The sequence below is a fragment of the Myotis myotis genome, unplaced genomic scaffold, assembly GCF_014108235.1.
Source record: "Myotis myotis isolate mMyoMyo1 unplaced genomic scaffold, mMyoMyo1.p scaffold_m19_p_17, whole genome shotgun sequence".
Classification (NCBI taxonomy): Eukaryota; Metazoa; Chordata; class Mammalia; order Chiroptera; family Vespertilionidae; genus Myotis; species Myotis myotis.
Window position 1 is genome coordinate 9,258,907 of NW_023416321.1, and position 26,879 is coordinate 9,285,785.

Genomic DNA, 26,879 nt, shown 5'->3' on the forward strand with positions numbered 1-26,879 from the left:
TGGTGTGGTAGTGGGTGCCTGGGTGAGGCACGGAGAGGCTGTGTGTGTGGCGGTGGGTGCTGCACGGCGGTATCTGAGGGGCGTGGTGTGGTAGTGGGTGCCCGGGTGAGGCACGGAGAGGCTGTGTGTGTGGTGGTGGGTGCTGCACGGCGGTATCTGAGGGGCGTGGTGTGGTAGTGGGTGCCTGGGTGAGGCACGGAGAGGCTGTGTGTGTGGTGGGTGCTGCACGGCGGTATCTGAGGGGCGTGGTGTGGTAGTGGGTGCCCGGGTGAGGCACGGAGAGGCTGTGTGTGTGGCGGTGGGTGCTGCACGGCGGTATCTGAGGGGCGTGGTGTGGTAGTGGGTGCCTGGGTGAGGCACGGAGAGGCTGTGTGTGTGGTGGTGGGTGCTGCACGGCGGTATCTGAGGGGCGTGGTGTGGTAGTGGGTGCCCGGGTGAGGCACGGAGAGGCTGTGTGTGTGGTGGTGTGTGCTGCACGGCGGTATCTGAGGGGCGTGGTGTGGTAGTGGGTGCCCGGGTGAGGCACGGAGAGGCTGTGTGTGTGGCGGTGGGTGCTGCACGGCGGTATCTGAGGGGCGTGGTGTGGTAGTGGGTGCCCGGGTGAGGCACGGAGAGGCTGTGTGTGTGGTGGTGGGTGCTGCACGGCGGTATCTGAGGGGCGTGGTGTGGTAGTGGGTGCCTGGGTGAGGCACGGAGAGGCTGTGTGTGTGGCGGTGGGTGCTGCACGGCGGTATCTGAGGGGCGTGGTGTGGTAGTGGGTGCCTGGGTGAGGCACGGAGAGGCTGTGTGTGTGGCGGTGTGTGCTGCACGGCGGTATCTGAGGGGCGTGGTGTGGTAGTGGGTGCCTGGGTGAGGCACGGAGAGGCTGTGTGTGTGGCGGTGTGTGCTGCACGGCGGTATCTGAGGGGCGTGGTGTGGTAGTGGGTGCCTGGGTGAGGCACGGAGAGGCTGTGTGTGTGGTGGCGTGTGCTTGGTGTGGTGTGCTGGGTGGATTGCGTGTGTGTATCATGTTCCATGGTATAAGGCATGCTGGATGAAGGGGTGCTGAGGGGTTATGCTGTGTGGCTGTGTATCTGGCGTGTTCTGCTTGTGTGTTGCGTGGTGTGTTGTGTGAACGAGAGCACACGACAGTGGGGTTGGGCGTGCCTGTGTGTGGGCACAGCTATAGGAGACATACTCACTTGGGGCCAGGCAGTGAGAAGGTGCGGGTAGCAGGAGTCTCACCGGAGCCGACAAAAACGTGCCAGTCTGGCAGGGCCCGCTGGGCCACTCTCCTTCCAGATCCCCTGGCAGGAATCCTGTCTGCCTAGGCTGGCGCCTCCCCTCCCCCAGAGCAGCCCTGAATGAAGCAACAACTTAGCCCCAGCCCAGGGATGGGCCTGGCATCCCCGATTGGGCAATGCCAAGTTGGTGCTGCCCCCTTCACTCTCTTCTCTGCCTCCCAGAGGGGCGGACGCAGGAGGGAGGGGAGGCCCGAGGAGAAAGGCAGAGGGGACTCACCAGCTGGAGGATGTCCTCGTCCCTGGGCATGATGGAGAGTTCCAGAGCATCATCGCTACAGAGACAGGGCAGGGGGTCAGGCCCAGCCGAGGCAACAGGGTCTGGGAGAACAGGGATCCTGGTCGCCAGGGCACCCCCGGGGCCAAGGGGATGGGGGTGCAGGGACTCAGTGAGAGGGTAGAGCTACTATGGGAGAAGAGAGGCAGGGGGCGCTCACCTGTTCTGGATCAGAGCTATGACCTGGGAGTAGCTCTTCCCGATGACACTCTCCCCATTCACCTTCACCAGCCGGTCTCCTGGGGACAGGGGGCAGGACCACGTGTGAGCAGGCCAGGGCGTGTCAGTGGCCCCCCCTGAGCACCCCTGTCCGGAATGGATGACAGCGGGCGGCAGAAGCCTCCCTAACACCTGGGTCCAAGAATCCCGTCCTAACCCGAGGGCAGGAAGAAGAGACCCAGGGGTGCAATGAGCCGGGTAACTGGGACAGCTCACCTGTGCGAAGCCCCGCCCGGTGGGCAGGGCCCTCATCCTTCACATTCTTGACGAAGATGGTGTCCATGGGCTCCAGGCGGTGCCGGGGGGAGGGTCCTGGTGAGCATCAGCCAGGTTAGCTGGGGGAGGCTGCTGAAGGTGACACCCATGCACAGCTACACACACAGAGGACACACTCGGAGAATAATCACTCACACAGACACAGACACACGGAGAGCCGCACGCCCACAGGGGCACGGTGCACAGGGCCAGACAGGACGACACACTCCTGGGAGAAGGAAAACCTACACGGATGCTGAGCGGCTCCGTATGCCTCCTGCGTCCCGTGCCAGACTGAAAAGGAGACATTGTTCTTCCCCTTCTTAGCTCGCTATCTGGTGGGACAGACACACACACACACACACACACACACACACACACACAGCACAAGACAAAGGAAAGGGCACCCTAAGAGAGGTTGTATCAAGTCCTGCAGACACATCAGCGGGGAGAGACACCCCCATACACAGAACATGTCCACACCCAGAGACCAGGGGAGCTGCAGGAAGGCCCCGACCCCCACACTCCGGCATCACATGGGACCCCAGCAGCCCTATTCTGCTGCTAACTGTCTCCGCCAGAAATGGGCCTCTTCTAGGTCAGTGGGCTCCTTCCCCTCAACCCCCCCACAGGCCTCTGTGATGGGGACTCGGGAAGAGAGTGTGCCCATGGCTTCCCCGCGGAAACCCTAGTGGCAGAGGAGGAAGGCTGCCTGTTCAAGGAGTCCTGCCTTGAATACCCTGGGGAACCTGGGTGCCAGTGAGGGACCCTGCGAAACAGTAAGGGCGACAGCCAGGGGATGGAGGCTCATATTGGAAAAGATCAAGACGCCAGGGTCCCCTTATGCCCAACATATTCGCAAGGACAGTCCTTGACCAGCTGCACCCCCGCCCCCTGCTGCCCCTCACTCCCTGGCCCTGCAGCCCCTGTGTGTGCCTCAGTCTAGGCTGAGAGCGACTCCAGGGCAGGGGCCGGGTCTTAGAAATCCATGGCTCCTCACGGTGCCACCTCTAGTGTGAAATGGAAAGGCCCGGAGGGAGACAAATGTGGGAAAAGAAAGGGAGGAGAGAGGAAGAGAGCGTGAGCAGATGTCCGGGGTGGCCACACAGAGAAGAGCAAAGACAGGAACAGCAGTCGAGGGCGAGGGGCACAGCAAAATCCAGGCTGACTCCTTACCTCCTCCTCGGCCTCCATTCTCTTCCTCCTGCAGGGGACAGAGAGATGGGTGTTGGCCCTCAGCCCAGCCCTCAGCAGCAGAGAGGGAGGCCCAGCTCCACCTGGGTGGGCCCCTTCAATCTCCCTCACCCAACGGCCTACCCTCTTATCTTCTCCAAGTAGCCCAGCGCCTGGGGGCGGCGGGAGGGGTGTCTATGGGGACATCAAGTCCCAGGCAGGATTCCCCAATGACATGAGCTCTCTCTCACGCTGATCCCAACAGGTCAACATCTCGGCCGTCTGAAAGCCCCCAGTACAATGGGGGACCCATGACCCCTCCCCTTGGGGAGCTCAAACCAAGCATACGTACACACAGAGAGAACCCAGGCAGACACAGATAAGCAGGCATGACGAGTGCAAACAGTGGCTATCAGTTCTCAGAGAATGGGAGGGCAGGCCTGATTAGCGTCCCTCTGCGGGAGGGGACTTTAAGGCCTGGAAGAAGGCACTCTGGGTGAGGGGAGTGGAGTGTGCAGGCGCTTGGTATCAGAAATAAGCCAGCATATGTAGCACTGAATCAGCTGAGCTGTAGGAGCAAGTCAACACCAGCAAGCCACAGAAGTCAGACCGAAGCATTCAAGTTTGAAATGAGAGAAAGAGGGAGCCAGTGAAGGTTCTTGAGTGGGAGAGAGTGGGTGTGAAATACCAGTTAGAGAAGGGGATTCTGGCACCTAGGTTCAGGGCTAAGAAACTGAGTCAAGGGGACCCACTGGGGAGGCCTCTGGGACCATCCTGGTGAGTGAGGGGGAAGGGCACTAGATTTGGGGGGAAACAAATGAGAGGAAGGAGGAGGTCAGAGAGACACAGAGGGCCAGCAGGAGTAGCATTTTAGAGCGGGATCCGACCTGCGGTGCCATCTTGTCTAACCCTCCCCACAGATCACCCATGTTACAGCCGACTTGTCCAGGGCTGCTCGCTCAGACTCAGTCGAGGAGCCAGGGCTGGAACCCAGGGCTCTGGCATGCCAGCCGGGACAAGAAGGCTCGGGGCACTGCTGGAGAGTCCCTCTGCCCTGCCCTGCCCTGCCCTCCCATATGCGGTGCCTGCCCGCTGATGTGAGCGGACAGCACAGGAGCGGGTGGCAGAGGCAGATGGGTGCATGTGGCCGGCTGAGCTTCCTGCAGGCTCCCAGTCCTGGGCAGGCTCTGGAAAGGCAATGGGGCTGTCCCTGGCTTACCCCACCCATGTGAGCTCTTGGAGGCAGGCCCACCACCAGCCTAGACCACTCAGGCTGCTCTTGCTCTTGTCACCCCTCAGCAGGGACCCCTGAGAGAAGTCAGCAGAGGCCAGGAAAGAAGGAAGAAAGAACTGAAGGTTCCAGGGAACTCGGGGGCTGGTATCGTTGGGCATCAAGGGGTGGGGCAGTGCCCCTCCCACACCCCATCAGCCCCCACTCACACTCAGCAGCCAGTGAGAAGGGCTGCTGCGGCCCCCCAGCCCAGATTCAGACATGGCTAGGAGCGGTGTACACCCACGTACACATGATGTGTATTTACAGACACCAATGTGCACCTGTCTAGATACACACGTGTGTGTGCATGACCAGCATACCATGTATGCACATGTGCCCACAAAGAGCAGTGCACACACAGGCAGTGAAATCCAATGTCTAGGTTCTCTGGCAACGAGCTCCCCATGGGGGAGTCTCCTGGCAGAGTGCAGGCTGGGCTCAGCTCTGGGGGAAGGGGAGAGATGGGTTCATTGGCTCCAAAGTGAATTGTCCTCCTCTGCTGCTGGGAGGGACTTGGGGAGGGGAGCAGGGCCCTCCTGCACGTCTGCTTCCCCTGCAGGGACCCCTCCTCCCAGCTGACACTGCGGGTTGGGCTGAGCAGCCTGGTTCCTAGACTCAAAGAACTTGACATTTATATGAGGGCTAGAAGGGCCCTTAGGGGTCAAGCAGAGAAATGCCCTCAGGTTGCAGCAGGAAAAGCAAAGCCCAGAGATCTGCAGTGAGTTAGGAGTTGTCCCAGGGCTAGAGCCCAGGGTTCTTTCCAGCACAGGGAGCCAGAGCCTGGGCCCGGGGCGCTCCAGGGGGTGCTCCAGACGTGTGTTAGGACAGACTCCCTGAGAGCTCAGGCTGGGCGGGGCAAGAAACCCAGCTCAGAAGTGGCCAGCGGACAAGGGGTCCCAGGACTGCATCTTTCCGAGCAGCTGTTCACCTTCCAGAGACCAAGAGTCCGAGGTGTGAGTGAGCACCCTGGCTCCCTCACCTCTAGGCGGCCTGTCCTGAACCAGCCACCCCTCCCCTCTCCTGAGAAGATGAAGATGACCCAGGACACAGGAGGAGGACTGTGCCGGAGGGGCCAGTGCAAAGCGATCTCCTCTCCCGAAACAAGGCTTCCTCAGGACGTACCTTCAGGCTGCAGTGCACGGCGGACTCGGGCGGGTACACGATGAAGTGGCGCAGGGTGAAGCCAAAGCCATCCTGGAGGCTTTTGTGCAGCAGCAGTGTCCGCGGCCCCTGCCAGGGGAGGGGGCGCCCGGAAGAGCACCCATCTCTCGGGCCCAGGGGCAGCTGTGGGAGCACAGGGAGACGGGTGAGTGGCCTGGTGACCCACAGTCTCAAGTCTGCACACTGCCTCCTGCAGCCCCGAGGACCCGACGGGGACTAGGTGGGGTCCATGGGGTTCCAGGCACCCTCCTCCTCCTCAGCCCTTCCTTCCTCTCTCACACTCATCAGCCCAACCCCTTCTTCCTCTTTCTTTCCTCTCAATCCCCTCATAACGCCTCTGCCTCCGAGGAAATAACTCGCTGCCGTGAGCCAGGTGCTGGCTCAGTTCAGTCACCAAATGTTCACTAAGCACCTACTGTGTGCCAGGCGTTGGACACACAGTGCCTGCTGGTGTCTGAGCTCATTCCTGCCGCTGCACAACCTCACACATGCACATACACGTATGCAGATGCAGACACATTCACACACGTTCATGCACACAGAACACACCGCAACACCCAGACAAGCACACTCATGTGCAAAGTGCACACACAGATGAGTACACACACGCTCTCATGTTGACACGCAGAGATGTGCACACACAGTCACACAGAATCAGTCTCATGTGCACAGCACATGCCGCACATACAGACATACACTGGTCCCCCCACACACATCCTTCAGGAACAGCAAGGGGAACAGTGGGGGACTAAGAGCCACAAGGGAGGGCGGGACATCAGGCACATCAGCGACTTCCTGAGGCTCGGGAGCCCAGCCCAGAGGCCTGGCTGGCTCAGTGGAACAGAGTGAGAAACCAGGTGGGGGTGGGGGACACTTGGCTGCCCTCGGGCCCACCCACTGGAATACCTGAGATTCCCCAGGATGACATGTCTGAAGACAAGGGTTTGGGAACACAGCACTGTTTCTGGGACAAGAGGATGGACAGTGCCTGGGGAGGGCTCCCTTCAGGTCCCCTGCTCAGACACACAGAGGGAAGGTGAGTGATAGGAGTGTGTCCGAGAGATGTGTTCACAGAGAGGCAGGGGGCCCCTTGGAGAAGAGGGGAGCGAGGGGCACAATGCCTGGTGAAAAGCCAGGAACCCTCCCTTGGGGAGTTTTCACCCCCACCTCAGGCAGCCTGACCTAACCCCTCAGAGGACAAGGAGCGCCTTCATCCCCACCCTAAACAGTCCTCCGACCCCTCACTCCTCCTGGGCACCGGAAAGGAAGGCCAGGTGGGTGCAGAAGGAAGAAGGCCACTTGTTCTGGGGTGAGGAGCTTCCACTTTACTATTCAGCCCCCCTTTCTTCCCCGTCTAATAGCTGGAGGAAGCTCAGATTTGCCGCTCAAATCTGATACTAAGAAGTTCCATCATCTATCCGTCCACTCCCCTGTTAGCACATCTGGTGGAAGGAAGCCTGCCATGTGCCCAGGGATACACTAGGGAACTCTGCCTGGGGCTGGAAAGATGAACAAAAAGTAAGACAGAGGCAGTCCTTGCTTCATGCAGCCCCGGGGGACACGGCTGGAGGGAGATACGAGAGGCGCCTGAAGCTCCGGGCCGAGGTGACCACTCTGACATGTGCGTCTGGAAAACCACCCGGATGAGGCTGTGAGCTCACTGTCCTCGCAAGGGTCCAAGCAAGAGCTGGACGACCCCCAGTCTTTGCTGGGATCCCGGCCTGGGGTGGGAGGTCCAGTGATGGCCCCTCCGTTCCCTCCACCTATGGCGATCGCCTGGACTCTCCCACTTAGACCCACAGTCCCGTGGGGGTCAGAGGAGAAAATTCTCTGGTAATTCTGCTGAGGCCTGAATCCCCTTGGATTTCCTATCTCTGCTGACCTGGCAATGAACTGATGGGGGAGAAAAGAGGGCCTCAGTAGACCCCCCCATTCCCCTCCTTCCAGAAGCCCCAGTGCCTCTCCAGCGTGGCAGCGGCCCCTGCACACCCTCCACTCAGGCTCAGAACGGAGGCTGTTTGCAGGGCCCATTGTTTTGCTGGTGTCCTGGATTAGGTTTAAGCCACCAGCTGCCCCAGTGACGAGAAGTGGCTGAGACAGGTCCCCGCATGCCCCCCATTCCTCCCAGCACACATCCTGCCCGGAGCTGCCAGCTGCCAGGCAGGGGGGTGGGGGGGGGGGACCCTCTGGGAGGCCTGCCTGTAATCCAGGGCAGTAGGCATGCCTTCTTTCCTCAGGTCCCCTCCTCACCCAGGCACGGTGCACCCCCACCCTTATCTCAGCCTGTCCCTCTCCTCTTTCCCTTCCCCCACCCTTTCCAACCAGGCTCCTGAGCGTGGCAGGTGCTCACCCCCCTGCCACAGCGACCACACTCTTGCCTGGAGAGGCAGCATGGCAGCCCACCGCCAGCAGCTCTGGCAGCCCTGCCGTAGGAAGGCCCCTTCCCCCTGTATGCACGTCTCCTCGCCTCCGCTGCCGCAGACCTGGGACAATACTGGGTCTTGCTCTCAGCTCGAGGCGGAGGAAGGTGGTAAATGCAGACTCAGACAAGGAGGCAGCAGTGAGAACTAGGAAGGTGATTAGATTGGGATGGGGTACAGCCCCCACACACCCCCAGCTCTGCTCTCTGAGATAGGGACAGAGATAAGGGACACAGAGGGAGAGGCCCAGGGGGCACGGGACATCACTAATACTTTCGGGCCCCAGACCCTTTCCAAACGCTCCCACCCTCGTGTCAGGAAAGAAGGAGGCATCCCGAAATACCAACTGACTCTGGAAGAAGGGTGGACGGCCTCAGGGCCACAAACTAGACAGAGCTGGGCCCATGGTGGGTTGGTTGGCAAGACCAGGAACTGGGACCCAGGAGTCCAGCTCCTCCCCCCAGGAGCATAAAGAGGTCATTGCGGGGAGCACAGCGCTCACGCTGGGCACGGCGCCCACTATGATTCACACCCCACCAGCCTGGTCGATCCCCGATATCCGAAACACTGTCCCCACCCCCACCCCATTCCTGCTCTGTCCATCCTCACCCACAGAGCACTCACCACCTGCCGCCTCAGCCTCCTTCACCCACTAGAAGACCCTCGTCTGCCCCTGTGCCCAGTCCACTGCCAGGGGGTGGTACTCCTGCCTGCCTCTGGGCCAGGCCCCTGCCAGCCCAAACCCCCCAGGACCCCAGATGCCCCCAAATCTCTCCAAACAGCTTGGTCCCTTCCATCCTCTCGCTGCCTGTACACCAGCAGGCTCCAGCCCCTGGAGGCCACCACCCAGCCGGGCTTGTCACCCAGCGCCCTGGGAGAGCTCTCAGCCACAGCCCGCCCCCCCTCCGCAGGCATCTCTCCAGCTCCTCCCCCCTCCCCACTGATGGGGGGGCGCGCACAGCTCAAAGATCACAGGGAGTTGGTGGCCCCTACCCCGCCCCACCTCCCCAGGAGGCCTGCCCAGGCCCCGACCCTGGCCCCGCTCCCCGCAGCTCACCCTGGCCCGCCGCGACCCGGGCGCGTGGCGGTCGCCGTGGCTGGGGCAGGGCAGCCAGAGGCAGCGCGGCTCGGGGGCGCTGCAGTCCACCCCGACGGCGCGCTCCCAGGGCCAGCCCCCGGCGCCCGCGCGCTCCACGCGCCACACGGCGCTGCCCACGAGCGCCGCCGCCCGCGGGCACCCCCGGCCCCGACCCCGGCCGCCGCCGCGGCCCCATGGCGCCCAGGGCCCGGCCTCCGCAGCAGGGCGCGACGCTCGGGGGACCGCGGCCGCTCCTCGGCGCCCCACGGTCGGAGTTCTCGGTCCTCCTGGTGGCAGGCGGGCCCCAGGGGTCCCCGTCCGCCCCCCAGAGCCGCGGGCCCTGGGCCCCGGGGCCCCGAGGGGACGGCCGGCCCGCGCGGATGGCGGCAGGACGGCTGGGGCGGCTCCGCGCCTCCCGCGCCTCCCGGCTGAAGGCGCCAGGCCCGGACACGCCGGCGAGTCGCGCAGGGCAGACGCCTCCCCCTCCGGGGCGGCCCGTCCTCGGCGCCCCAGCCCACACTCACACCCACACACAGCGCCCCCGCAGCCACTCACTGCACAGGCCGTCCGAGCACTCAGTGCACACCCGCGCACCCTCCCCCCCAAAACTCCTGTACCCAGCTTCCTGCACAGTCTCAGGTGTACACATGCCCCTCACATGCATGCACACATGAACACACACCCTACCCACCATATAGACCCGCACTACATACACACATATCCATGGACTCCACACCCTCCCAAACACACACACACACACACACACACACACACACACACACTCTCCCACTGTCCACATACCCCACAGAAACACACACATCAACACACTACTCCCCTCACATGCACATTGTGTATGGGCTCCGTTCTGCGTGCACACACACTTTGGACGCCCTCCCATACATACATGGTCCACACACCCCACAGAGAGACATTTGCAAGCTTACCCACTGTGGCCTAAAAGCGCACTCGACACCCCACACAAAACCACCCCGCATATGCCCCACAGAGATACCCACACCCCCACAAAAGCAGACAGATGCCATGCACACACCACCCAGCACACCCACTCCATACAGGCGCACGCTGCACACATGGGCACACACCCTGCCCGGCACAGGGAGCAGTGCCCGCTCCCATCACACCCCACGCCAGGGTACACCCTAAGGCTACAGGTGGAGTCCCCACCATCACTGGGGGAAGTGTGACTGCCCCTCTTCCCCGGGACCCCCTTCCATTCACTGTGCCTAGAGGGGCCACCCCCAAGCTGACAATGGGCCCCGAGCTGGCCCCCACCCCATCCCCAGCATATGAGTCAGACAGGAAGCCCATGTTGATGGCAGACCCTGCCCTCCTCCCCTTCCCGGGTGGGGCTGGCAGAGGCCTTGGCGGGCCGGTATGTAATCGCTGCCTCCATTTCTATCCCACTTGGCTGTTCACAGACAGTGTGCTTCTCACCACAGCCCCTCACCGTGGCCGGGGTCACTACTGTGACCCCATTTCCAGAGAAGGAAACTGAGGCCCAAGAGCACCCAGGTTGCTATGGAAGCACCGGGACTCCAAGCCCCAAGCCCCTCACACCAATGTTGGATCTGACTCCCAAATTCTAGGCAGCAGTCAGAGAAGGGAGGTTGGGGGCAGGGGAGGAGGCAGCCCCAGTCCAACCCAGCTCCCCATCTGGGAGTATGGGGAGGAAGACTCTAGTATTGGGCCCTGTGGCAGCCACCCAAAGGGAGAACCAAGCAGAAGAGCTGGCTCCTCATCCCATCCGAGGGTGGACAGCTCTGAAGGAGGTAGGGGAGTGGCATGGAGAGGCACAGAGAGGAGAGGGGTCCTGGGGGCAGAGGGAGGAGAAGTAGAGGGCCATAGGGGTGAGCAGGAGGGAGGGAGGGAGAAGGGAGGGAGGAAGAAGGGCGAGAGTGAGGCATGTGGGGGCCGGAGCGGTTTTGTTCTCCTGTTTCCTGTTTGCTGCTTGCTGGGTCCCCTGTGCAGGAGCTGGACTCCCACCCCCACCCTGGCGGAAGCCAGACGGGAAGAGTGAGGCTGCCACCGGCCGCTGAGTCAGGAGGGCTGAGGGCCGGGCGGGAAAGGACCTCAGTCAAAGGAGCAGAACTCATGACATCTCCATCAGCACCCCCACCCTGAGCCTCCCTGTCACATCCCCCAAAGGCCAGGCCCTCAGAGACCAGCCGGAAGCACCAAGATGTCGTCAGCTGCGTCAGACTCTGCGGCCCCACGCAGAGGGCCATGGCCACGGGAGTGTCCTCGCTCGGTCTGGCCTGGTGTCCCAGCGAGCAGCCCATAAGTCCTTCCAGACACCTAACTTCCTTTCCTTGTGCTGCAAGTCCACCTGGTTCTGAGGAAATGGAGTGACTCTCCCCCCTCATGCCCCAGGGAACCTCTCAGAGCCAACAGGTGCTGCTCTGTGTTTGGATCAAGCCCTGGACTTAGGGTTCTGTGTCCAGGGCTGTAGACATCTGGGAAATGATGAGACATAGATGATGTCCATTTCCTGCCCTCTAACTGGACAGAGACAGCAAGGCCCAGCAAAGGAGGGAGCAGCCTGGGCCAACACAAACCCACACTCCTCCCCCGTAACCCCAGCTGCCCCTTCAGGGACCTCAGGAGGGGGATGTACACAGTAGGGCCTCCAAGGGTGTACAGAGTTTGGGTAAATGATCCTCCAGCCCTGGGGAGCCTTTCGGCCCCCTCCCCCATTTCCTCTGGGAAAGGAATGTGGGGTGGGCCCCAGAGGGCGGTGGGGGAGGGGGCCCAGGACTGGGAAATACCAGGCGTAGCTGAGATTCTATTCCGAGCCTTCCTGCGAGTGTGAGTCCTCCTTCCCCACACCCTCCCCAGCTTCCTCCCCCCACCTCAGGAATAGCCCAGCGGAGCGGTCCCTCCCATCATCCCCTAGTTTGACCAGCTTGCAAAATCCATTCAACCTTATCTTCCTGAAGGTCGTTGGGACAGGTACTGGGGAGGGCATCCAGTCTTCTCTCCAAATGAGATAACCATCTTTTACTGCTTCAAAGCACTTTTGCTTTATCTCATTTGACCCTTATCCTAAGAATTGGATGTCCAGGAATATTTTAATACCCATTTTTCAGATGTAGAAACTGAGGTGCAAAGAGGAAAAGTGACTGGTTCAAAGCTTCGCTTTTACTAAGCTGGGACCAGATCCCCAAGTTCTACAGCCTGAGTCAGATCTGCTTCCACGTCCCTCTTGTTTATTCTTTAACAACCATGTCTTGAGTGCCTGCTGTGGGCCAGGTGTGGTGCCAGAGCCTGGGCACCCTGGAGAATAAGAGGAGTGCAGACCTTGTCTTCTGGGCCCTTAGACTTCTGTTAGCACCCCGGCCCGTGAAACCGGCCCGTGAAACCGTTAGGGGTCCCCCAGGTCCGGATTCAGGCCAGAGCCAGCTGCCTTCATCCAGAACAAAGGGAGACTCTCACATCAACAGGGCCCAGGGCCCTCATCAGGGGCCCTGAGAGGGGACAGTTTGTTTGAGGGTGTGGTCAGGGGCCTCCCAGGTCAGCCCTTGAACCAGAGGGTGGCCGAGGCTGGAGGAGCAGGAAGAGGAGCGGGTCCTGGGACCCACGGGTCAGGGGACATGAGGAGGAAAACTGATACCTTGTGAGGGCTAGTGGTTCAGGAAGTGAGAGAGGGACTGGGGGTCAAGTCGCCTGCTTTTCCTTCTGGTTTCACTCCCAGAGTGTAGGCCCCAAATCAGGAGATATACAGTACCCCCACCCCAAAAGAATGATCTGGCACTTCAGAAGCTTCCCATACGTACGCCCATCACATGCCACCGAAAGCAGGTCTGTAACCACCCCACCGCCTCACACCCAGACAGAGCGAACCGCCGCCAGGTTCCGGCCATCCCAGGCATGCAGGCAATGTGATACCCACGGCATCTTGCCCGCCCCCGCCTGGGCCTCCAACCCCTGACCCAGTCCCCTCACTCAAGGGCAGCTGCCCCTCGGTCCCCCTCCACCCTTTTGCCCCATTCAGATGCCTGGTTCCCAGCACCAGTTGTGTACAATCCTGACATGCCCCAGCAGGCCAAGCTGATGAGCCGGCCCAGCAAGCCTGCATCTCCCAAACACTCTCAATGTGCAGATAACCCCTAGTCACTGGGAGCACTTGGTATGGCCCCATGGACAGGGTGTAGTTCAAAGAATCTCTCCAGACTCATGCTTTCCCCCTCCAGGACCAAGCTTGCCCTGAGTTGGGGTAGTTGGGACACTCCTCTCCCACCCTCAAAAAGGGCCAGAGCCAAGGAAGCCTGGGGGGGGGGGGGGGCGGCGGGGAGGAAGCAATTCCACTGTCATCTCAAGGAGGGACCAAGGATCAGAATCACCACATTCTTCAGTGTCAGCGTGGTCCAGGCCTGAGCACATGGGCTCTGGAGTCCTGGATGCAGACAGGTCTGAGTCCCTTCTCTACCTCTTTCTGGCTGTGAGACCGACCTCCCCAGAGTTACTTAATCTCTTTGAGCTTCTGTTTCTCACCAATAAAATAGGAATTAAGTAAATTAATTGTTGGGAGAATTAAGTAAATTAAAGAAAGTCCTTAGCACACACAGGCCCTGGGCACATAGTAGGGATTCAATAAACGCAAGTTTTTGTTGTTGTTGTTTTCCTTTTTTTTAAAAAAAAACAAACTTTTATGGAGATACAATTAACATTCACCATTATATTAGTTTCAGATGTACAACATAATAATTCAAAATTTGTATGCATTGTGAAATGATCACCACAATGAGTCTGGTTAACGTCTGTCATCGTCTATAGTTACAGAATGTTTTGTTATGATAAGAATTTTTAAGATGTGTTCTCTTAGCAATTTCAAATATGCAATACTGTATTATTAACTATAGTTGCCATGCTGAACAGTACATCCCCATGACTTATTTTAGAACTGGGCGTTTGTACCTTTTGACTTCCTTCACCCATTTGGCCAACTCCCTCAATATCCCCCTTCACCCCCTTAGCCCCCCAACTCCCCTTCCCAGCCTCTGGCAACCACCCATCCGTCCTCTATGAGCTTGGTGGGGTTTTGGGTTTGGGGTGTTTTTTATTAGAAGTCCACATCTGAGTGAGATCATACAGTACCTGTCTTTCTCTGTCTGACTTATTTCACTTAGCATAATGCGCTCAAGGTCAATGCAAGCTGTTTTGATTGTCTTTGGACATTTACACTCTCACACCCCCAGCCACACTCACATTGAGACAGACAACTCAGCCACATGTACACAAAGACACGGTGACACATGCAGACCCTTAGGGAGACCTGCACAGAGCCAGGTGAACCCACTCACGTGGGCATCACTGCCACCTCCCCCAGCCAGCCCCCCACAGGCTCTACATGCCCCACTTCTCCCCAAGCTGAGAGGAATCTTCAGGAGCCCCCCTTCCCTAGCAGACCTTGGGCAGGCCCAGAGCCTGGTCTTGTAGGTCCTTTGGGAGTGGGGAAGAGGTAGGCGACGTGAGACACCAGGACGGGACCTGCTCTTAGCAGGCAAGGAACCTGGCAGAAGTGCCAGGCTGGCAGGGCCTTTCCCAGCAAGAGAGCCAACTTCCCCTCCGGGAGGGAGGGCTACAGAGGAGCATCTTTGCTCATGGTGGGAAATGAGCACTTGCGGAAAAGGGTGAGTCTGGAGCCAGCCACAAAGTAAACAGCAGGGCCATTGCCGAGGCAACTGCAGGCCAGTGTGGGCCAGGGCCCACCACAAGCCCTGTCCAACCCCCTGATTTTCTCCACTCAGCAGCCCCTGGCTGTCTCGATGCATGCCCTCCATGTGTCCACTCTGGTCTCTGGGTCTGTCTGGGACTCCCCCGAAAGAAGGGCCTCTGCCTCCTCCCTCAGATTGGGAGCTCCCTACAGCAGCATTGGGGGTTTTGTTTGTTTGTTTGTTTTGCCCCATATCCATCTAGGGCAGCGGTTCTCAACCTGGGGGTCGCGACCCCTTTGGGGGTCGAACGACCCTTTCACAGGGGTCGCCTAAGACCATCGGAAAACACATCTGTAATTACATATTGTTTTTGTGATTAACCGCTATGCTTTCATTATGTTCAATTTGTAACAATGGAAATACATCCTGCATATCAGATATTTACATGACGATTCGTAACAGTAGCAAAATTACAGTTATGAAGTAGCAACGAAAATAATGTTATGGTTGGGGGTCACCACCACATGAGGAACTGTATTAAAGGGTCGCGGCATCAGGAAGGGAGAGAACCACTGATCTAGGGTCTCCCAGAGGTCACCACCTGTGTCTTTCTCCTCAGATGGGAGAATGCTCAAGGGCATGACCTGAGCCTCCCCATCAGACGGAGAGCTTCGTAAGGACAGGAGCCGCTGAACTTCCAGATATAGGTTTGTATCACTAGAGTGCTTTGTACATCGTAGGCTCTCAATAGTTATTTGTTCATGGTGAGAGTGTGGAGAAATTGGAACCCTTATGCATTACTGGTGGGAATGCCAAATGGTTGCTGTTGCTATGGAAAACAGTGCGGTGGTTCCTCAAAAAATTAAACATAGCAATTCCACTTTTGCCTCTGTACCTGAAAGATAAGAAAGCTGGGACTCAAACCGATATGTGCATACTCATGTTCAAGGCAGCATTACTCAGAAGCCAAACGGTGGAAACAACCCAAGTGTCAATCAATAGATGAATGGATAAACAAAATGTGGTCTGCCCAGCATCCATCAGTCGATGAGTGGCTAAAACAGCGATGGTACATTTACACAACGGAATACTAATCAGCTGTAAAAAAAGAGGGAAATGTTGCCCTTTGCAACAGCAAGGAAGGACCTGGAGAACATTATGCTAAGTGACATGAGCCAGTCAGAGAAAGACAAGCCCCAAGTGATTTCACTCATATGTGGAATCTAATGAACAAAGTGAGCTAACATGTAAAATACAGACGCACAGACAGAGCGCAGGCTGACAGCTGTCAGGCAGTGGGGGGTGGGCTGGGGGTGGGTGGAGGGATTGAGCAAAAAAGAAAAAAAGAAAAAGAATTCATTGGCACGAACAACTGTGCGGTGATTGGGCGGGGGCGGGGGGAGCGAGTGGAGGTGGAAGAGGGCATGAGGAATAAATGGTGATGGGAGAAACCTAAATTAAAATTTAAAAAATGTGGTATATACATACAATGGAATTTTATTCAGTCTTAAAAAGGCAGGAAATTCTGACATATGTGACAACATGGATGAACCTTGAGGACATTATGCTAAGTGAAACACACCAGACACAAAAGGACAAATATTGTAGAATCCTACTTACATGAAATACCTAGATTCATAGAGACAGAATATAGAATGGCGGCTGCCAAGGGCTGGGGGAACAGGAAATATAAGTTACTGTTTAACGAGTATAGAGTTTCCGTTTGGGGAGATGGAAAATGTCTAGAGATGGATGGTGGTGATGATGGCTGCACTACAATGTGAATGTACTTAATACTTCTTAAAAGTGGTACATGTTAGCCCTGGCCAGTGTTGCTAAATGGTTAGAGCATCTGCCGGCACATCAAAGGGTCTCAGGTTCAATTCCTGGTCAAGAGCACATACCTGGTCAAGATTAAATTCCCAGTCCCTGGCCAGGGGTGCTTGTGGGAGGCAACCAATCAATGTGTCTCTCTCTCACACAGTGATATTTCTTTCCCTCTCTCTCTCCCTCTCTCCTCTCCCCTCTCTCCCTTCCATTCTCTCTAAAAATCAATGGGGGGGGGGGGAATATATATATATGTTATATATGTATATATCTCCTCGGGTGAGGATTAACAACAAGAAAAAGGTATATTTTATGTTATGTATATTTTACCACAATAAAAAAAATGGCAAGATCAGAATTCAAATGGGAAAAAAAATCCTGTTGAAAGGAGAGGAACAAGTGAACAATCTCCCATTGGGGCCCAGAAGCAAGCCCGACCCAGAGATTGTCCGGGACAGCTGGGAACCTCCTGCCTGAGGGCCTTTCCTTCTCACCCCTCTCCTCTCCGTCGTGCCTTCTCAGACCCCTGATTGTCATCTTTGGGGGCCCTATACCCCCTGCACAGGGGGCGCTCTGGGGCTGCCAGGGAGTCTGAACTTTGATACAGTTCGCCCTTGGCATTGATGAGGACCTGCCATCTATCAGGGGCTGACCTGATGGGGGCACAGTCTCTGGGGATGCCATATCCCATGGTGTCAGGACCTTGGAAGAATTTTCCTATCAAAAGCAGGGCTAAGTGTGAGGTTCCTGCCTCCTGAGGGCCGACCCCGCACAGCGCACCCATAACACACACACACACACACACACACACACACACACACACACACACACACACACACGAGGGCGCACACACAGGAAGTTCCCGTCCCCACAAGCTCTCTTAGGCGCACACTCCAAGACAAACAAGCAGGCAGGTCCCATGTGCAGCAGAGCCCCCTGCTGGCCCAGCACTAGCACACTTACCGCCCTCATTCCCTCCACCCTGCCTCTCCCCGTTCACCCTCCAGTCCCCTCAGCCCCAACCACACCCCAGGACCACCCCTCTCCACCTCCTCCCGGGACCAGGGTCTATGGAACCTTGGGAAGGCTCTCCCTCTGGTCGAGGAGCACTGGAGAGAGGCTAGGGCAGTGGTTCTCAACCCTCCTCATGCCGCAACCCTTTAACACAGCTCCTCGTGTTGTGGTGACCCCCAATTTCGTTGTTACACATTGCACATAATTAAAGCATCGTGATGAATCACAAAAACAATATGTAATGATATATGTGTGTTCCGATGGTCTTAGGCGACCCCTGGGAAAGGGTCGTTCGATCCCCAAAGGGGTCGCGACCCACAGGTTGAGAACCGCTGGGCTAGCGCCTCTTGGATCGAGTTAAGGGCAGTCGTTCCTGGAGGCAGGAGAATGCGCACAATGACTCTTCTCCAAAATCGTCATATCCATTCGAGCTCCACACTGGAAGCCCATGTCAGTGGAGGTGGGGGGAGGGAGGGGGAGAACTTGGGGAGTGGCTCTCTATGAATATCTGCCTGTTGTCTGACCACCTGGGCACAGACAACAGGTGCACCCACTGCTGTTTTGTTTTGTTCTTCAGGGGAGAGCTCAGTCCTAGTCAAGCTGAGACCACATCTCCTCCCAGGGCAGGCCTCGGCAGATTCCGAAAGTCTCCCTCAGGGCACCCGGGGCTGCCTGTGAAGAGAGGCTCTCAGCCCCACCCCTGAAACCACCCACCCCCTCACCCAGGCCCTGCCCAACCTGCCCAGGTCATCCCTTCACCCCACCTGGGAGCTGAACCTCTCCCTCACCCAGTCCATGATGCCCCAGAGGCAGCTGGAAGGGTGGAGGGGATGGTGGCTCTGTAGGGACAGCCTCCCCTGGCTCTTGCCCATAGGGGAGCTGCGGTGGTTTCTGGGCTGGGCTCTGTGGTCAGAAGAGGACAGATGGCATTGCCTTCAGCCCTATATCCTACCCCTCACCAGTCTGCCTGGCCCCGTATTAATAGTTGTTGAGTCCTTACTATATGCCAGGCAGGCTGCACATGCATGACCTCATTTAAGAGCAGAACAGCCCCTTGGGATCTCTCTCTCTCTCTCTCTCTCTCTCTCTCTCTCTCACACACACACACACACACACACACACCCCATCTTGGCCCCTTGCCCCCACCCCCCAGTCTGGTGCCAGGTAGGAAATGCTGGGCTAACCCACAGGAGCAGCGAGGGGCTGGAGCTGGGAGGCTGGTGAGAGAGCTCACTCACTGTCCCAGGATCGAGAAGGCTGATACGGAGAAAGGGTCACACTTGCCCTCGGTACTGGCCCTGGCCCTTTCCAGCTATGCGACCTCAAGGTCACTCGGGTTTTCTTATTTCTTCAGCTACAAAACGAAGCTGGGGATAGCGGCCGGACAAGCTGCTGGGGAAGCATTTGGGGAGCTGATAAAGGGGAGGGGTATGGCCCCAGCCCTGCATTCCACCCGTCAGTGAGCTCTGCCTTCCAACCGTCTCCCGGGTCCATCGCTTCACCACGTTCACTGCACTGCTCCTCGCAGCCACCACTCCCCTGACAGTCCAGACTGGCTGCTTTAATGCTATGGCCACCAGACTCTGTGGGGCATGCCTCCAGGCTCCCACACGCCCACCGCACCCCTTTCCTCTGTGTTCCAGCTCCCCTGGCCTCCTGCCAGTTCCTTTGAGGACCCGGCACCCTTCCAGCCTCAGGCCCTTTGCACATGCTGTTTCTGGAATGCTGTTTTCTCTTCCCCAGTTCCCTCCCTGCCTCAGGCCCTTTGCACATGCTGTTTCTGGAATGCTGTTTTCTCTTCCCCAGTTCCCTCCCTGCCTCGCCAACACACACCCTAACTAACTACTACCCACCCTGTATTTCTCAGGAGGAAAAAAAAAATGTCACTGCCCCAGAGACACCTCCTCTGGGCCCCTAACCAGGGCTGGTCCCTCTGCACCCCTCACAGCACCTTGAGCTGGTGTCTATATAATTATGAGGTCATTTTGACCATCTTCCTATCCCACCCCAGGACTGTGAGTTCTGGAAGGCAGGGACCGGCTGCTTTGCTGGCTGTCAAATCCCCAGCTCCTGGCACAAGGTGAGTGCTGGGCAAACCATTTCTGAATGTGAAGGGATGAATGAGCTTCTCCTCACAGAGAGTCTTTGGGAGGTGTCTGCCTGGTGCTGGGGCTGCTTCAGATCTTTGTCTATTTTTTTTTTTTTTTTTCATCCTACCCCTTCCTCAGTGGGATCCAGATCCGGAAAGTGGGGGTGCTGGAACAAGGATGGGGGGAGGGGAGAAGCTGCTTCAATCCCCTTTGCAGTGTCCTGGGTCCCCTCACCCCAGCTGGCCAAGCCTTGTCCACTCAGGGCTGGCCCGCCACATCCCCAGCCCGCCTCTCTGGAATATAACCCTTGTCTCTCCCCCTCCCTCGTCTTCCCTTAACGGATCCCTGTCCTCCAGGTCTCAGCTTGACTGCTTCTGAGAAGCTTCCCGGACTGCGAGCTTCGGAGCTCGCCAGGGTCCCACACCATTGGCAGCTCCGACTCAAGCCCAGGCACCCGGTCGGCCGGTCTGCGGACACAGGCCAGGCTCCGGGCCGCCGCATTGCAGCCTCCTTACTACCAGCTTCTCCCTGCAGGCCCGGCCCAAAGGCACGCCCCTTCTCACGGCCTCAGTTTCCCCCTGCGGACTCTAGATTTCAAGAAGACGGGCAGAGAGGATGAAGGCGGGGGGGAGGCACAGGGAGGAGGAGGAAAGGGGAGGCGAGAGGAGGTAGGGAGGAGCGCGAAGGGGCGACAGCTTCGGGCCAGCCAGACTCGAGAAACGCCAAGTATGCGAACCACGCCAGCCCCAGAGCTATGAATAGTGCGGCCGGCCAGGCTGGCAGCCTAGGTCTGCCCTTCCCACCTCCCCCAACAGCCCCCGCCCGCCGCCCCAGTACCCCCCTCCCCGCCCCAGCCCTCCCCCAACCCCTGCCCCAGTACCCCCCTCCCCGCCCTAGCCCTCCCACAACCCCCCAACCCCCCGCCCTCCCCCACAACCCCCCGCCCAGCCCTCCCCCCAACCCCCCACCCCCCGCCCCAGTACCCCCCTCCCCGCCCCAGCAACCCCCTCCCCGCCCCAGCCCTCCCCCACAACCCCCCCGCCCCCCGCCCCAGCCCTCCCCATCCCCCGCCCCAGCCCTCCCCCCAACCCCCCCACCCCCCGCCCCAGTACCCCCCTCCCCGCCCCAGCAACCCCCCTCCCGCCCCAGCCCTCCCCCGCAACCCCCCCGCCCCCCGCCCCAGCCCTCCCCATCCCCGCCCCAGCCCTCCCCCCAACCCCCCCACCCCCCGCCCAGTACCCCCCTCCCCGCCCAGCCCTCCCCCGCAACCCCCCTGCCCCAGCCCTCCCCCCAACCTCCCCACCCCCCGCCCCAGTACCCCCCTCCCCGCCCAGCCTCCCCCCAACTCCCCCACCCCCCGTCCCAGTACGCCCCCTCCCCGCCCCAGCCGTCCCACGCCAGCCCCGGTAGCCCACAGGGGCCAGAAAAGGGGCGGGGTCGGAGGAGGCACGCTTGGGGGCGAAGCCTGAGTGGCCGGAGTGGAGGGGTGTGGCCATGCAAATAAGGAGCAGCGGGCGTATCTGATTGGCGGGTCTTTGCCGGCCTGGGAACGTGTGCCCAATGGGCACTCAACCAGGCTCAGCGAGCGCCCGCCCGCCCGTCCTTCAGCACCGCGCAGGGCCTCCGCCCTCTTCCGCTTCCCTGGCGGCTGCGGTTCCCAAGCCCCGAGTCACCGCGGCTCCGACTCCACTGACTCTGTGCCCTGCAGGCCTCGCACCCCCTCAGCCAGGGCCTGCTGCCTCCAGACACCGCCCTGCCCACCCCGGGCCAGTGCCCACCCCGGGCCAGGTCAGCCTCGCCTCCGCCTCCGCGGACTTAGACAGTTGGGCCCTTGGGAATTGCACCTGCCCTGCCTGGGGACCCCCTTTCCCCATCAGTGACCGCCGTGGGGAGCAGTCCCCAGCCCAGCCCTGCCCCTGTGTACCCCCAAACAGGTCAGTCAATCTCAGCCCCCCTCCTTTTCTCTTTCATTCCAGCACCATGGGCTGGGTGTCACTGAGGGCCTGGCACCTACAAGATGCTTAACAAATCTTAGTTTGGTAGTCCACAAGGGATTTTTTAAATTAATAAAAGTCTCTGACTTTATAAAGAGATAGACATGCAACAAATAAAGAGGATGCAGACCGTAGTGTTTAAAAAGTTCCAAAACAGTACTCAGAGGATTTTGGGGTTTGAATCCCAACTTGGTCCCACTTCCTAACTGTGTGTCGCTGGACTAGTTACTAACCTCTCTGAGCTTATTTTTCTGCATTTATAAAACAGGGATAATCTGTTCTTCATGGGGCTGTTGTGAAGATTAAAGAGACAGTTTGTGTGAAGTGCTCGGCACAGCAATGTCTGGCACTGAAAGGCTCAATGTTAGGACACCCAGTACTCCGGTTGTTATTATGTGGGTCTCACAAGGCAGTGCCAGGTGCTATGGGAACATACAGTTCATGAGTCAACAATGTTCAGTCATCAGGACCTGGGCTAGAAGTTGGAGATAGTTCAGTGAACAAGGCCAAGTCTGCCCTCACGGGGCTTACAGCCTACTGCCCAGAGGAGGAAGTCCCCATATATCTGAGGACTTGGGGGGGGGGGGGGTGCTTTACAGAGAAGGATATTTGAACTGGGCATTGAAGGATGAATAGGAGTTTGAGAAATAGAGAAGACAGGAAAGGCTATTCAGAGAAGGTGAAGAGATGGTGTGGCAAGTTTCTGGAAAAGGAAGAGGGTGATGTATCTGCTACTATTCTGTCCTCTCTATCCCCAGCTCCGGTTTCAGCCCTCATCATCTGGTCTGCTGTCTCCGCTGCCTGCCACCCTTCCATGGCTCCACAGTCTCTATGAAAACAAGTCATGCTGGGTCTGGAATGCCCATCTCTCCCTTCTATGCCTACCACCCCTCTATTGCCCCAGCGGACATCTTTAGACCCGGGCCAGCCTTGCTTCCTCAATGAAGCTTTCTTTCCCTCAGAGCTCCAGCATCTTTTAGAAGAACCAGGGGCTCAACCCGTGTTGATGGAGCCCTGGGGCGCTCCATACCACTCAAGGGCAAACCCAGACACTAGGCAGGCACGAGAAGCAGGCACGGCGGAGGCATGGAGAAGCAGAATATAATCATGCATCTGCACCCTCCACCCCTCCTCCATCATCACCCAGACCCCTACTTGGATTTCAGGGCTCGGTGGGGGAAGGTGGGAGTGTCCACCTCTCGCAGGCTTTCCTGGTCAGGGAAGGTAGCCGTGACACAGGACAGGCTTAGGATTCAGAAAGACCCAGACTTAAATTCAGATGCTGGGTGACCTTTGATGGGGTTATTTACCCTCTCAGAGTCTCAGCTCTTGTATCAGTAAATAGATAACCACTTCACAATGACCCTTGAAAATTCATAGAAGAAAAGTTTCACTAAAGAATCCTCAACGATAGGCTTGGAAACAGGAAATGAGAGAAAGGAGATTAATCACATGGCCAATTGGTTTTTAACCAATTCCTACAGCGATTCTACCCAGCCGTACCGTTTCCATCTTTAAACAGCTGTTCGCCTTTGTGGCCACATTCACACTCAAATGACGTCACAGTGAAGATACTCGCTAGTGTCTGCTTTGGTTCTGTCTCCCCAGTTATGCCAGATCATTTTTATGTAATTTTAAAAATTTATATATATATATATTTTATTGATTTCAGAGAGGAAGGGAGAGGGAGAGAGAGAGATAGAAACATCAATGATGGGAGGGATTCATTGATTGGCTGCCTCCTGCACGCCCCACACTAGGGATTGAGCCCAAAACCCAGGCATGTGCCCTGACTGGAATTGAACCTTGACCTCTTGGTTCATAGGTCGATGCTCAACCACTGAGCCATGCTGGCTGTGCTGTAATATTTTTGACAGAGGGTGTCAAGGAGTGTTCTGGACTGGCAGACAGTGTAGATGCAAATCTCAGAACCTGTGGTTATAAAATCTTAGTGGAGCTGTTGGGTGGTAGGAAAAACAGACAAGAACCCCCCTGAGAAGAGGGTTGTGTCTTTTTCATCCAGATCCCAAGACCCACAGAGAGCCTGAAACACAAGAAATGTGAGGACACACAGGAGTAATCACCAAATGAACCAAGGCCGGTTGGCATGGAGATCTGGCTGCTGCCTAGTTTTCCCAGACACAGAACCTCCAATCTCTGGAGTCAGGTCCTTCTCCTGCCCCAGGCTGAAACCAGGCCTGGGAATGTCCTTAATGCTCCTGGGCCACACCTGTCTCCCAGATAACGCTCTCCCTAGCACTGTGGGACCCAAGCATCCGGGAGCCACTGGCCAGGCAAAGGTCTCAGTGGGGAAGGAAAAGGGGATGTGTGCCCCCCCCTTTTTTTTTTACATTAAAAATATATATATTGGCCCTAGCCGGTTTGGCTCAGTGGATAGAGTGTCGGCCTGTGGACTGAAGGGTCCCAGGTTTGATTCCGGCCAAAGGCACATGCCTGGGTTGCAGGCTCGATCCCCAGTGGGATGTGCAGGAGGCAGCCAATCAATGATTCTCTTATCATTGATGTTTCTATCTCTCTCTCCCTCTCCTTCCTTTCTGAAATCAATAAATATATATATATATATTTTTTTGATTGATTTCAGAGAGGGGAGGGGGAGAGAAAGATTGAAGCATCAATGACGAAAGAGAATCACTAGGGATAAAACCTGTAACCCTGGGCATGTGCCCAGGTATATGACCTCCTGGTTCATAGGTCAGGTGATACATGTGCCTCTTCCTCTGTCTGTCGGCAGCCGTAGCCTGTTGCATGGCCCCCCTTTCCTGACTCCCTCTCGTTCCTCTTACAGACATCCCACCCTCCTCCTGGTCTCTAGGCCCAACCTCAGCTGCCCCATCATCCCCGCCAGGTGCTGCAAGGCAGAGGGGGCACAGTGCCAAGGCTTCATTACAGCTAATGAGGGCGCAGCTCTGCAGATGCCAGTGCAAGATACGGAAGAGGACCCAACCGCCTGCAGCCCCATCAGGACCCCGGGCCCTCAGCTCCCTCCTCCCCGTCTCTGGAGGGGGAACCAGGGCCACATCCTCGGAAGAGGTAAGGGAGATTTAGAAGAATCTTCCCAAGTACAGAGAGTGCCATGATGCCACCGAGAGACTGGGGTGTGGGGACATGAACTAGAAAACAGCATCAGGATAGGGTTCTCCCCTGGGCGGCCAGAGGCTCCACTGTCCACTACTCGATAAAAAACAGACAAACAAACAAAACTAAAAGAAACCCACTCCTCCCCTCCCTCCTCTCATGGAATCACAGCGGGTCAGAGAGACTAGGGACTCTTCAGTACCCTTGGACTGTAACTCAAGGACACGAGCTCCCTTCTCAACTGGCTCCCATCCTCCCTCTTCCTCCCACTTTTGCCTCTCCCTTGCCCTCTGCCTCTGCCTCCTTGTCCTGTCTCCGGGCCTCAGTTTCCCCATGAGTCAAATGGAGAGGAAGGGAAGTAGGGGTGGCCTATCTCCCGTTGAAACTTTTTTTTTAAACATATTTTTATTGGTTTCAGAGAGGAAGGGAGAGGGAGAAAGCGATAGAAACATCAATGATGAGAGAGAATCATAGATCGGCTGCCTCCTGCACGCCCCACACTGGGGATGGAGCTGCAACCTGGGCATGTGCCCTTGACTGGAATAGAACCCGGGACCCTTCTGTCCACAGGCTGACGCTCTATCCACTGAGCCTAACCAGCCAGGGCACCAGCTGAAACTTTTGAAGATGTTCCCTCTCAGAGAATTTCTCTCCCCGCCCCCCACCCCTCGCCCCCCTCTCTGTTTTGGAGAACAATCCAGATGTTCCTCCCCACGGAGAATGGGGGAATCTCTGTGGTGGAGGGTGGGAGTCTTCACTTCAGCCCCCCCTTTCAGCCTTTTGGGGGCTCTCAGGAGCAGGAAAAGCTCTGATGACCCAGATCTCTACCCCTCTCTCTTACCTAGGGCTCTAAGTCCCACATCTCCCCTACCCCACCCCCCAATCTCTCCAAGGAACTCTCACACTCTTTGAGGAAATTAAAAAAGAGAAAGAAGCTATGAATTTAGGAGCCCAGAATCAGACAGAAATCATGATAGGAGCCAAATGAACCTTTAGCAGGGCCAAAATGAACTCTGCCCTTCCCTTTATTGACCCCCCACTTGGAGGCCAAGACCCCGGGTCGGTTGTCCTCCCACAAGTGCCCCCAGCCTGGCCACATTCCTCCAGCCCACACACCTCCTGCCAGCCTGCTGCCCAAAGGCACTGCATCTGCTTCCATCCTTGGCTTGCAGATCCTTCATCCTTGCACCCCGCCCCAAGCTGTCTCTCCACCCAGGGGTTCAGGCTGAGCTTTGAAAGGGTCACTTCAAAGAGGACCTGCCTGTGAGAGCCCAGCCAGACCCAGGCCTGGCTCCTCGGCCAGATTCCCGGCGGCTGGGACAAAGGCTCCACTGTTCCTCCGACCCCCAGACGCCCCCAAATGCACTGGGCATAAGAAGTCTTTCTTTCCCCAGTTCCGCTCCTTACAGGCCCTTGCTCTTTGCCACTGGGAGTAGCCCTGGTCCCTCCTCCAAGAGAGACTGGGAATCGGGGTGTGGGGGGAGACAGGGAGCTACCAGCTCCCCCATGACCACCACCACCACCAAACACCCACCCCCTCGGGCAGCCAGAATGTGGAGGCAGCCTTGGGGCCTCGCCGCCCCTCAACCACAAAGCCCTTTGCAGGCCTGCAACGGCCTCCCACCCATCAGAACCAAGCCCATGCTTACAGGCCTTCTCCGGGAAGTCTTCCAGGACCCCCTGTGCTTGGAGGGACCTCACGGCACAGCCCGAGTCTCTCATTCCTCTCTCCAGTCCCTGATAGCAGGAAACAAATCCCACCTGCTCCTCTGAGTCCCTACCACCCGGCGCTAATCCCAGAGCCGAGCCCTTCAGGTTTTCTGTGTTAACCTCTCACCCAGTGCCTGAATTCTCTCCACTCCAGCCGGAGCTTGCTCACCTCCTCTGATTGGGGCCCTCATCACCTCCAGGGGCAGCTCATTTCCTCTTCAGATTACTCAGGCCATAAAGGGTTCCCTCTATTGAGCCCAAGTATGTTGTTCTCATTTCCATCCATTGATTATTGTTTGTTTAATCCCAGTTGCTACTAAGAGTTCAGATTACCAGA

General features: G+C 57.7%; 1 protein-coding gene across 5 annotated transcripts in view; it reads right to left on the reverse strand.

Annotated features, from left to right (window-relative positions):
* ARHGAP23 (Rho GTPase activating protein 23) overlaps positions 1-26,879 on the reverse strand; it is a 79,855-nt gene that overhangs the window by 39,459 nt on the left and 13,517 nt on the right. For 3 of the 5 annotated variants that reach the window (XM_036339181.1, XM_036339182.1, XM_036339178.1), the window contains exons 2-6: positions 5,600-5,761; positions 3,208-3,235; positions 1,993-2,088; positions 1,718-1,796; positions 1,501-1,555 (exon numbers count right to left, since the gene is read on the reverse strand). In XM_036339181.1, the coding sequence (XP_036195074.1) occupies positions 1,501-1,555; positions 1,718-1,796; positions 1,993-2,088; positions 3,208-3,235; positions 5,600-5,761 (420 nt within the window). Of the gene's footprint in view, positions 1-1,500; positions 1,556-1,717; positions 1,797-1,992; positions 2,089-3,207; positions 3,236-5,599; positions 5,762-6,054; positions 6,253-9,115; positions 9,580-26,879 lie in introns of those variants that run through there. The other 2 variants (XM_036339179.1, XM_036339180.1) reach the window with 2 other exon arrangements.